The 12,129-nt window shown below is 25.9% G+C and overlaps 1 protein-coding gene across 1 annotated transcript in view; it reads right to left on the bottom strand.

The window, feature by feature from the left end:
* The window catches only part of LOC122271584 (cell adhesion molecule Dscam1-like), a 384,849-nt gene that overhangs the window by 125,150 nt on the left and 247,570 nt on the right, over nt 1-12,129 (bottom strand). Inside the window, exon 11 of the mRNA XM_071184629.1 lies at nt 5,745-5,924. Within this exon, the coding sequence (XP_071040730.1) occupies nt 5,745-5,924 (180 nt within the window). The remainder of the gene's footprint in view (nt 1-5,744; nt 5,925-12,129) is intronic.

Below are 12,129 nucleotides of genomic sequence, written 5' to 3' on the forward strand. Positions count from 1 at the left end.
TTGGGTGTATGAGGAGTTTACACCTATGTTGAACTATGTTGTTAATGAGAAAGTAAACATAGTTTTTTTAAATATAATTATCTAGTTTGATGTTTTAATAATATCAAGATTTTTATCTGATTCATTAGTTACATTTACTGGTGTTTAATAGTTTATTTTCTTAAACTTGATTTCCGAGTGTGAGAAAAACAATCAAAATAAGTATATAGTTGTTCTCATCAATTTTTTAAATGGGAATTTCATTTATAATTATTCACTTCTTTAAAGTAAACGCTGTGGCAAAAATAAAAAAGGGAATTTTTTCCCCGTTTACATTAAATATTTGTTTTCAATATTGAAAAAATAAAATTTGAATTTTAAGTATTGCAGAAAATATTTTGAAGAGAGTCACAATCATTGTGAATCTTGTATATCTGTAGCACTTACCCTTTTCTCAGAAAACAAAGTTTAATTTGCTATTACTGAATCAGAAAAATAGAGCAAGTCTAGGTTATATGCCTATAGAGAGAGATGGCTAGTTTAAATATTTCTGATATTTGTTGATCTATTGCAGTGGATGGAATTTCACAAGAAGCAATTTAACTTGTTTATAATTTTTAATAAAGCATTGCGTTGCGTGGCAGCAAAAATTATGTAATATTAAAGGTTTTATTTTATTTAGAGGATAAACATTTTTTTAGAATTAGATATTTTGTTGCATTTTAATGAGTAAATAATATTGCTTTTCAAGTAATTGAAACTTTAAGGCGCATATTTAGTTCAATCTTTGTTCCTGAGTAAAATAAGATGACTTATTGGGGGAAGGACGTTATGAAGTCGACAGCTATTTCAACTTTAACATTAACTGAGATGGCCCCATAAAATCAAGAAGTGATGGCCATTTTTTATTAATGCGTGTAGACATTGCAGGGTCCTTAAAAAGTTTGAAATTGATTTTTAAAAAAATATAAGAAAATAAGATGTATTTTAGTAAAATCGTTATTTAGTACATTTATACTTACTCATCACGACTTTTAATATTTTTATTTAAATAAACAAATCTAGTTACAAAATCCTACGAGTTGCGAAATCCAGCTAATAGTTTTTATTTGATTTCGAAACTAAGCTAATAAAAATAAAACCTTAGCTTTTTTATTATAATATTGAAACCACTATTTTAAATTTTTTAAGAACGGAACAGAGACAAGCCCATATTACTTTCTGATTCCACTCATGCTCATTTTCTTTTTCGCTCCGAATTGGAGCACAGGGCTTTTATCATAACTTCCCATCCCACTCTATTTGTGACCAGATATTTTGTATCTCTCCTTGTCTTCGCTATTGTATTCAATTCGCTTGCAATCATCCTAAGCCAAGTATTATCAGGTCTTCCTCTTTTTCTATTGCCCATAGGGTTCCAATCAAAAAAATTTTTAACTTTAAATTCTTTAGGTTTAAGCAGAACTTGATCAATCCATTTCTATTTACGTTATTTTCAGATCTATCAGTTTCTGTTTCTCTTTTCTAAAGATTTCTGCGTTACAAATTTTATTGAACCCCTTGATACGTAATATTCTTCAAAAACAGTTGTTGAAGTTTGTTCATGTTATTTTTATTTCAGTGCCATTTCTCAAATCCATATAGTAGGACAGATTCAACATATTCCGATTCTACAGACCTAACATATTATCCAAAAGAACCCCGTAACCTACTTGACAGTACCCTACAATTTATCCGAATTAAAATTTTATGAATATCAGTGTGTTTGTAGTGGAGAATAATACAATATCACAACTAAAAATGACGACTGGATAAGACTTGTGAAGTGCATGCAGTGGTTCAACGAAACATGTGAACACTTCGGATGCATTTGACAAAACTGTGATGTAAGTATTTTCAAAAGTAATGGATTGAATATTTACATTAGATATATACATATTACATGCATGATAAAATTCGTTCTCGTTCGTATTCATGATAAAATTCGTTCTTAACAACTTATGTTTGACATGGTAAACAACTTACGTTTTCTTCATAACTTATGCTTTACATGGTTTAAATTTTTCATGGTAAACTGTGTAAAGTGTGTTATTGTCCCAATTTTAACTTCACTTTTCTTTTAATGTATCAAAGGGTTATCTCACCTTAATGGAGATATGTCTACATGTAAGTTTAGTTTCAAATTTTTTTGTCATATTTCATTCACAGTATTGCATTATTTTTTCCTCAAAATATGTGAAATGCATGCACGTGAGTTTAAACTACACATAAATATTTCTTGTCTCTCTATTTTTAATATGACTGTTTGGCTATTGGCTCGCTATAGTTATTTTTCTTAGACGTACTCTATATTGTAATATTCTAATAGTAAATTTAATTTATAAAAACACTCGAATGTAACCTTTAGTTTTTTTATGAAGAACTTATATTATAGGTTGGCAGCGAATTGAAATATTCTTTTACATTTGCATGACTGATTATTTTTAAACAAAACAAATCATGATATACAAATATCAAAATGTCAAATTCGTTTTTATTTATTTATTCGTTTTATTTACTATTTATTTATTTAAATAATATTTAATTGTTTAGTAATATAATTATTACAATGATGTTTGAATGATAAATCAGGATTTATATTTCAAAAGTTACAATAGTTAGAAAGTATGAGGAGCTTTTAAGTATTTTCACAGGATTTTATTTAATTGCTTCTTTTCTCTCCAGATCGAGTAGGCTTGTAGCGGCTGTAAATTTCAATGATATCGCTTATTTTAAATAATACAGCATTTATCTCTAACGTATTTTTTATCAGTATGAAACCATTTTTGATTGTTATTTGTTCAAGAATTATTTTTAAGTATTAAGTTACAGAAAATTACTGATAAAAAACATGTAAATAAATAATCCCAATAAACTGAAGTAGTAAGATATTATTTAAATTAAAAGCTTCACTCGCTTCAAAAATATACATATTGGAAATAACTGTCAGAATGTTTCAAGTGCCCAAGAAGAGGCACCCATTTTTTGGTTACATTTTTTACTGTTGATAATATTTTTAATCAAGTGATGTTTTTTATAAGAGTTGATTCCTTCAGCTTACATTTTCATACTTATAACCCACTGATGTATTCGTTAAACACATTTTAATAAAATTTAATATAATTTTAGTCAGTTTCTAAAATGTTCAGTAGTAGTGCATCATGCTGAAATTAATTTTATGCATTTTTTTTATCTTTTTATTGAACTAGAGATTATGGAAAAAAAGCAAGTAAAAATAAAAATCATAATGTAGAAAATTCTTAAAATGGTTGATTATATATTTTAATTATTTCGGCAAAGAGTTTTTTTCCTTTCTAATATCTTTAATACATTTGTTTCTCGAAACAGAAGTTTGTCTTTCTCAAGTAAACTAGGTTTTCATGGATTAGAAGAAAACACCCGTAAGATTGCTGATATTTTTTCTTTCATTTTCCAGGTGTGTAAAGATTTCATTTTTAGCACCGTCTGAGTAGTACAGCCTTTTACAAATGTAGGGTTAATAGACACTGCAGTCAATTGAAATAAAACTGTTCCTCTCCTGTCTATTAAAATTTCTCGTACCTGTTATTCAGATTTTAAAAAAAATATTATTTTGCTTGCTTTCATGTGGGCAGAATATAGGCATTTTATTCATTTTATAGATGTCTTAGTGCACTGAAACATTTTTTTAACGTTTAAAATTTTGATAAATATTTTTTTTTCAAAATTGAGCACATTAAACTCGACATTTTGCTGACAGTCCTCAAACGTATTATACTTAAATTAATCTATATAATAAAGAAGATATTTTGCTTTAATTAAAATTGAACAGAAAGGTACTGTGCAAAACTATTGTTGATTTTAAAATACAAAATTATTTTCGATTTTAAAATTATTTTAAAGTACAAAATTATTTTTCATTTCAAAATTATTTTAAAATACAAATTATTTTAAAATACTATTTATTATTTTCCTTTAGAATAAACTTTACAAATATTTAAATATTTCCTCGCTAGACATTTCAATTTATTTTACTTTATATGGTGTGATGAAAAAAATAAAAGTTAGAGAACTAGTCAAAAAGAATAAATTTCTCAATTTCTTTTGATCTGATTATTCTTTCGTGCATTTCGAAAAATATTCAGAGAAGTCATGTTTTATTTCTCTGTGTTGATTCAAGAAATTCAAACAAGACCTGACATTAATACAAAAGAATGGTAGACAGCACGCTGCGTCTCTGGGAGTTAAGTGAGCTTAAAGTTGTGAAGAGTCACGCATGTTTTTTCCTATTTCATTGGTTAGCATAGAAAGCATGGAAAAGAAAAATTTAAAAGCTTCCCGCATACGTTACGAAGTCAATCATAATAAGGCTTGAAATAATATAATAAATACGTTTCATTAACTGTTAGAGTTGAAAATTTTATTTTAGACTGGAAGAAATGTTTCCGTTTTAAATTTAAAATCATGGTTTTAAAAGTTGCCTAACCTTTTGTATTCATTATGGTAAAGGTTCCCAGTTTTTACAGGTAACGGAATCTTGAAAATTCAACCTTCTTCTAACGGAACTTCGAATTAATGAATGAAGTTCATTAACAATTAATAAAAGGAAAACTTTTAATAATTTTAAAAATATTAATGATAATTTTTTCATTGTTTTAAAATTAGATTTCTTGTTATGGAGTTGAAATTAGAGATCTGGAGTGGCATGTAGTATAATTCTAAATTTGTTCCCAATGCATGCATAAGATGAAAAAAGAAAAGATGAATTATGGTTTTTGTTGAAATGAAAACGAATAATGAACGTTGAATAAACAGTCAAAAATGTTGCGAAAGAAACAGACATGCATTTTCATTGTTTAATTTTGTTACTTTTTTCAATTGAAAGGCTTATTGGGAAATATTAATGCAATTTTTTATAAATACTAATTTGTTTTATAATCTATTTCATACAACTTGACAAAATATTATTTTCTTTGATAGTTTGCAAATATGATCTCATGAAAATTACCGAGATACTAAATGAATAATGGATTATTTTGAATGAATTTGAATAAAATAACAGATTTCAAAATTTAACTCCCGGAATCCTTGTGACCCTTCTAAAAAACCCATTGGTTCTGTAGAACTCTTTTTTGGAACCACTGCGTTACAGCCCCAAATTATAATGAAATACGATAATTCAGGTTTCATCGACACTCATGCTTATTGTTTTAAGCCCAATAGTGAGTATGGATGGATTATTCTAAATCTAAACTTTATTTAATATATATAGAAAATTTTACTCAATATAAATTAGCATTATCTATGAATTTTTTCTTTGTTATTTTAAATATGTTTGTTTTGTTTAAAAATGCTTCATAATAAATTAAAAAAAATTTTGCTTGAAATATTTTACCAGTAATCCTTCTTTTGGTACAAACGTAAGGTACTATTTATTTCACTATGGTACTAATGGTAATACAAGGTACTAATTATAAATTATTTTAATTTCTGTTCGTAAGTGATAAGTCAATTAGAAATGAAATATAGGAATAACTATTGTTATTACATTTCGGATCAAACTATTGAGTATGGTAATGTATTCATACTGCGCAATACTTTGCGGCAACTTTGCAAACAGGTCAAAGCTATTTCGAAATGGGTTTACATTACGATCAAGATTTGCTTACATAAACTCTTTTCACACGATTTCAGCGGCATTGCTATCTCCACTAACGAGTAAAGGAAGTCAGCTAAAATGCACTTACCGTGGACGGACAGTTTCACCGCTGTACTTAGGTCAGCACCTACACTGTTAGCTGCTTCACAAAGATAGTATCCTCTATCGTCCACGGAGAGATCTTTAATGCTTAGAGAACCATTCTCCAGGGTCTGAATGTGGTAGTTGCTGATGATGGACTTAAAATTGCGACTGGCTGAACTGTCCCCTAAGAGAGAATTGAAACTTAAAACATAATGGAGGAGGTACATTTTATCATTTTTAGCTTTTTGAATTTATAACCCGTAAGGAGTTTCATGCTCTTAGAGACTTTAAAATCATCTCTTTTCTAAGCAGAATTTTCTAAATTTACAATATAAATTCATTTGAATAATGAATAGATGATACAACAAATACAAACTTAATATAATGCAAAATAACTACACTAAGAGAAAATTTTTTTACAATTACCGTACTATATCGTAATGACACATAATGTAACAAAATCATAATCATTGTTAAAAAAAACAAAATTTAAGGTATTTAAACAATTTATTTAGTCGTTTTCCCGTTCATGTGGTAATATTTTAACAAAAATTTGAATTTTCAGAAATATAGTTCTTACTATCTTCAACTAATACAAATTATATATAAAACAAAATAAATGTAAGGAGAAATAAATCTGGTAAAATTACCGAACTGTATGGTAATGACATATTGAGTAAAAAAACATAATTCTGGTTAATAAAACGAAAGTATACATTATTTAAACCAATCACTTGTTGATTTTTTATCATGATAAAATTTTATCACATATTTTATAATTAATTATAATTAATTTTAATTAATTTTTAATATTTAATAATTTAATAAATATTTAATATTTTTAATATTTAATAATTCTAATTATTTCATAATTAATTTTAATTTTATAACAAATTTTATCACAGATTATTAAACCATAATTTAATGTAAATTTCCCCAAAATAATTACCAAAGCGATATGGTAAAAACTAATTACCGAGCTCTTTGGTTTTCCATAAAGCCAAAAACTCAGTAAATCGTAACATATACTGATAGTTTTACCATTAATTTTTCTCTCAGGATAATAAGACTGTTAGGAAAAAAAATTCCTTATGAAATAAATTCCTATTAATATACGATATGGAGTTTGAACTTGATCTTTTTAATTTTCTTAATAATAAAGCTACAATGTATAAAAGCAAAAATAATTTAATAAAACTTGGGAACTTTTTCCACACACTCAAAATCATTGAATGATGATTTTTTTTTACATTAAAAGTGTCATGTATTTTAATTTAGTGGCACTGTATACGCATTTTTTTTTAAATCCAAATCTTTAGAATCATTTTCATTCATCGAACATAATTGTGATTTAAAGTTAGTTGCGTTCGAAGTGAATGCCTTTGATTAACCATGCTTCGTATATCTGAGGTTATTTCCAAACAATTCTGTTTTCTAAAAGGAATTTTCAGGTGTTTTTTTTTTACAGTTTAAAATGTTATTTAAATTTCTGAGTAAAAATGGTAAAAAAAACAAGTTTATGATATCGTTAAAATGTATACTTAATGCAATGTAATATTAAAGTAAATTTAATTAAGTTTAATATTTGAACACATTTTATTAAAATTAAGTTATATCTAATTTGTGAATAATAAAAATGAAAAATATAGAGCTAAAAAAATTTTTTTTTAGTGTCCTGAGTTTTTTGATGATTAATCTAGTATGTTAAGTGACATGATAAATGTTTTATATTAAAAAAAACAAGAAATAATTTCCAGATGCTATAGAGGACACATGGTAAAAATGTAATGCGTATTTTTAATTACTTAACTAAAAAAATTAAAGAGAGAACAAAACAATTTTTTTATTACTTAAACATCAAATATTTTCATCTTATATGGGTGAATAAATTACATAAAAATGTTACCAGTGAGAAAGTTATACCCCTACCGGTTGTTCCAAATGTTACTGAAGATTTTGCAATGTAATTAAAAATATTAGCAAGAAATAATTCTGGACGGTTCACTGCAATCTGCCTAGGAAACCATTCTATATTCTAGAAAAGTTTCGAAATCAATTGCAGAGTTTGCCAATAGATGACTTTATTCTATATCAAAAGATTACAAAAGCAGTTTTTTCAACTATTTGAAACAGCAGTGTAGTGCGGTTAAAAGACGCATTGAACAGACATTCTTGCAAAGTATTGTTTATATTCAATGTTGTAATATTGTTTAAGTTAAAAAGCTTTAACAAGTATGTGTTGGTTGTAAACGTAAATGTTTCTAATTACAATCAACACTAAAACAAGTATCTCATAGAACAAACTCTTTTACTATCACAAAAGTACACAAAAAAATATATACATGTTGCCAACAAAAGAATAATGTAAGAAATAATATAATAAATAATCACTGCATCTGCGTTCACGCACTTGCGTCTGGAACAAAGTAGTAGAAAAAATTGCTTGATAAGTTTTTCTAGTATATGTTGACGTATATAAGTATATAATTTTATTGAAATTAATTAGCTGTTTTCTTAAATCGAGTGTAGCAAACCTTACTTTATCTACTTACGTATTTTTTTTAAATTAAAATAACCATTACGTGGACAGGAGACTTGTCTCAAAGTAATCACTACATTAATTAGACTAAAAATACTTTTAACTAAAAAATGGTTTATAAATATTTTGTTAAAATACAGCCAGTAACTTTTTTTAAACTTTCAAAATTATTTAAACTTTGAAAATTTCGAAAAAAATCATAGCTGTGAGACTGCATTAGCTCTGGATTGTGTTTAAAATTTTGAGGAGCAGCAACTTTTAAAAATTTTCTAGGAAATAGTGATCATGGATAAGTATACTTCCATCTCTCGTTTATATTGGAATTTGAAAACATTCATAGCTGTGAGGCTGCATTACTTCTGACATGTGTTTAAAATTTTATGCAGGTGTTCAGTGACTTTTCTCACGTTTAATAATTTTTTGGGACAAATATTGATGATGGATAAGCATACTTCCATCTCTCTTTTATATTAAACTTTGAAAACATTCATTGCTGTGACATTTCATTAATTTTGACATGTGTTTAAAGTTTTATTCTAGCAGATACGTTTAAAAAATTTCTAGAAGAAAAAACCTTGATCATGTATAACTGTACATCTATTTCTCCTTTCTTTTTATGTTTCTTTGCTTACTTTAGCTTTATAAGCTTCTTAAGAAAATCTCACTATAATTAAAATATATTTATATATATATACTTAAAGTTTTTAAAAAATTCATAACATTAAAATTTGAAAACATTAAAAAACTAACTATTATTAGAAAAGTTACAAATCCTGAGAGAGATAATAATTTATAATTATTAACTTTCATCGTTATAAATTATTGTTTTAGAAACAATAAAATATTTATAAATGTCACTGTTTATTCACTTTAAATGATGTTTAATTTTTAATGAATATGGTCTTAATCCACTTTCAGACAATTTATTTGAAACATTTGAATATTTTATTACAATATTTTACTAAGCCTCTTACAATTTTCCAGTATAATTGGAAAATTTCTGTATTTATATTTCATTAATATAGATCCTTCTCACTTACATTTGAAAGAAGCATTTTGCTATACATTATTGCAAACACCGAATTTATTTGACATAATTAAACTATAACAATATTTTCCTTAAATTCAGTTAATAATTTAATTCACTGCGTAATTCATTACTTGTTTTACACAGTATCTTAATTTTTTAAGTGAACTTTAAGCTATTTATAGTTACGTATTTAAAACATCTAAAGCTACATTCAAATAAAACATATCTGTGAAACTAAGCTTTAATTTTATTGAATATAAATTTTTGTATAAAAATGTTTCCTTCTATCACAAAATTATAAAGAGTTTACATTGTATGTATTGATCTTTGTAACGCATGTGTTTCATTTTTATATATTTCTTGAAATAGTTGAACTTTATTATTATTGTTATTTATTACCTATAACTATAATTTAAAATAATTTTCCTTATTGAATATATGTGTGTTTTTTACATCCGTTTTGTTATTTTAAAAATTTCCACCATCTTATAGAACGATAACATTTTGATAGAAAGTAATTAACCTTCAATTGTCTCATTTGATTTTGATAAAAATTTTGATTAATCAGAGTATCAAACTGGCATTAAACTGTACAATAAGTAATACAAATGTTTCAGTTATAAGAAAATTGCATTTTTTTTTGTTGCTTGTAATTCTGGTAGAGTCCTTTAAAATTTTATTTGTTTACTAGAAAAATACTTGCTGAATTTCCACCGAATTTTAAACTACTTTATATTACGCAATTGGCATTTTAAATTATATTTAAGGTAAGCTATTCTAACTGTTTTGAAAAAGTAATTTTTAATTTTGTAAATAAAAAATTTGAATTATCCTCTGAAATATGTTTTGAGCAATAGTGTCGGATAAAGCTTAATGATTGTATGTTAAATACAATTCGTACTTTAAACACACTTGCATGGATTTAGACTCTGCACTATAAAAATAATGTCTTTATTGCCATGTCTAATTTTGCATAAATTTTTACTATTATATTGTTTTTTGTACTTTAATATTTTAATCAATCAATTTTCAGTCAAAATCTTGGCTTTTTGATTTATTTTAATATGAAATCAGTGCAGTAAGTATTTGCTCCTTTCAGATTGAAGTTATTTTTTAATGAATAATTACTGAATTAATTCAAAATAATCAGACTAATAATCAGACTAATTATAAGAAATTGGACGTAACTTATTAATATGACTGCCAGTAATTTCTTATTTTAGGACCCATAAAATGGGGCTTTGACAAATGAAGAGAATGATGTATATGATGAAAAATAAGCCCTTAAATTTACCATAAGCTGGCATTTTCCTTATTTTATTTCCTAAAATAGCTGCCATCCAAATCCAAACTACTGTGGTGTGCACACAAAATAGGCAAAGAAAATTTTTCTCAACAAGTATTTGCAACTCCAGAAAAAAAAGAAACCGCTGAAATCCTCTCTTTTTTTTTTTGTACGTACAAGTAAGTTTACGAGTTAACACTACAGCTATTAGGTTTGGTTTATTATTACACCGATTTGGTTTTTCAGATCAGTTTCATCTTTATACCTACGTGTGACGTCAAGTGGTGGTGTCAAATCTGATTAGCTGCAGAATCGTGTCAGAAACAAATGCAACAATTTATCAGTCAATCAGGCTCAAAACCGACACATGAGCTTGCTGAATTAAACACTTTATAATAAATGAAGACAAACAGAAAATGTGTAATGAAGAAAAATTAAACTTAGTATAAACGGGAAAGCTTTACAATGTTGTTAAAAATATTCATAAAAATATCATCTATTAAACTTTGCCTTTTTTACAGACTTATGCTTCAATAAACTTAAGAGTTTAGATTAAAAATATTGACCTCACATGTTTTCCAATATTTTTCGCTGGCAATCAACTTCACACTCATCTACTTTCTCATTACTTTCTGATTTTCATTAAAATTTTATAGATTGATTGATTTTAATTATGTAAGTTTCAAGAAAGTGTGATTAATACATCATTAATTTGAGCTCGTTTTTTTTGTAGTTATTAATAGTATCAGCAATTATTTTTTTAGCACATTTTAATTTAGAATACTTGCTAATCACTTACGAATATTTAATAGAACGATATTAAAAAGGCTGGACAAATATTATGAAATGTGTATTTTCAGGCCTGATGAAGATTAAATTTATTATTTCTTTTCTGAAAAATATATATACTTCGATTACAAAACCAATACATCAAAGTTATCTTTTAAAAATAGGACGCGTAATTTCTTCCTTTAACAAAAATCGCAAGTAGTCTCAGAAAATATATAGTAGTAATTTTATAAAAGAAAGAAATCATTAAAGTTTGTTTTTGTTGAGTGTATATTTTTATAGGACTTCAAAGAGATCAGTATTCATGAACGAACGAAATCTTGAGAATGGAAAGTATATTTTGTATTACAAGTGAAAGAAATGCTATAAAAACAATTTATTCAAAATAGTTTAAAACATTCATTTTGGCAAAAGAAAGTATAAAAAAATTATACTTCTCGTTCAAAGGGTATTCAGTTAGGCGTACTAGAAGAGTTAAGAGCAAACTTGAAATTAAAAAAGTAATGAAGCTAATATTTTATGAAGAAAATTTGTTGCGCGTAACTAATGAAAAATACAGTATATACGAAATTAGTATATTAGTACGACTTAAATTTAAGAAAGTTTTATAAATAAAAAAATATATATTCATTCAACTAGGACTTAAAAGAAAAATAATTATGTTACTAATGCTTTAATGGAGTCTTTTACTTAAATAACATTGTTTAAACATACAGATTAATACTTTAAACACTTAAAATAAAGTA

Source organism: Parasteatoda tepidariorum, chromosome 8 (genome assembly GCF_043381705.1).
Source record: "Parasteatoda tepidariorum isolate YZ-2023 chromosome 8, CAS_Ptep_4.0, whole genome shotgun sequence".
In the NCBI taxonomy this organism is placed as follows: domain Eukaryota; kingdom Metazoa; phylum Arthropoda; class Arachnida; order Araneae; family Theridiidae; genus Parasteatoda; species Parasteatoda tepidariorum.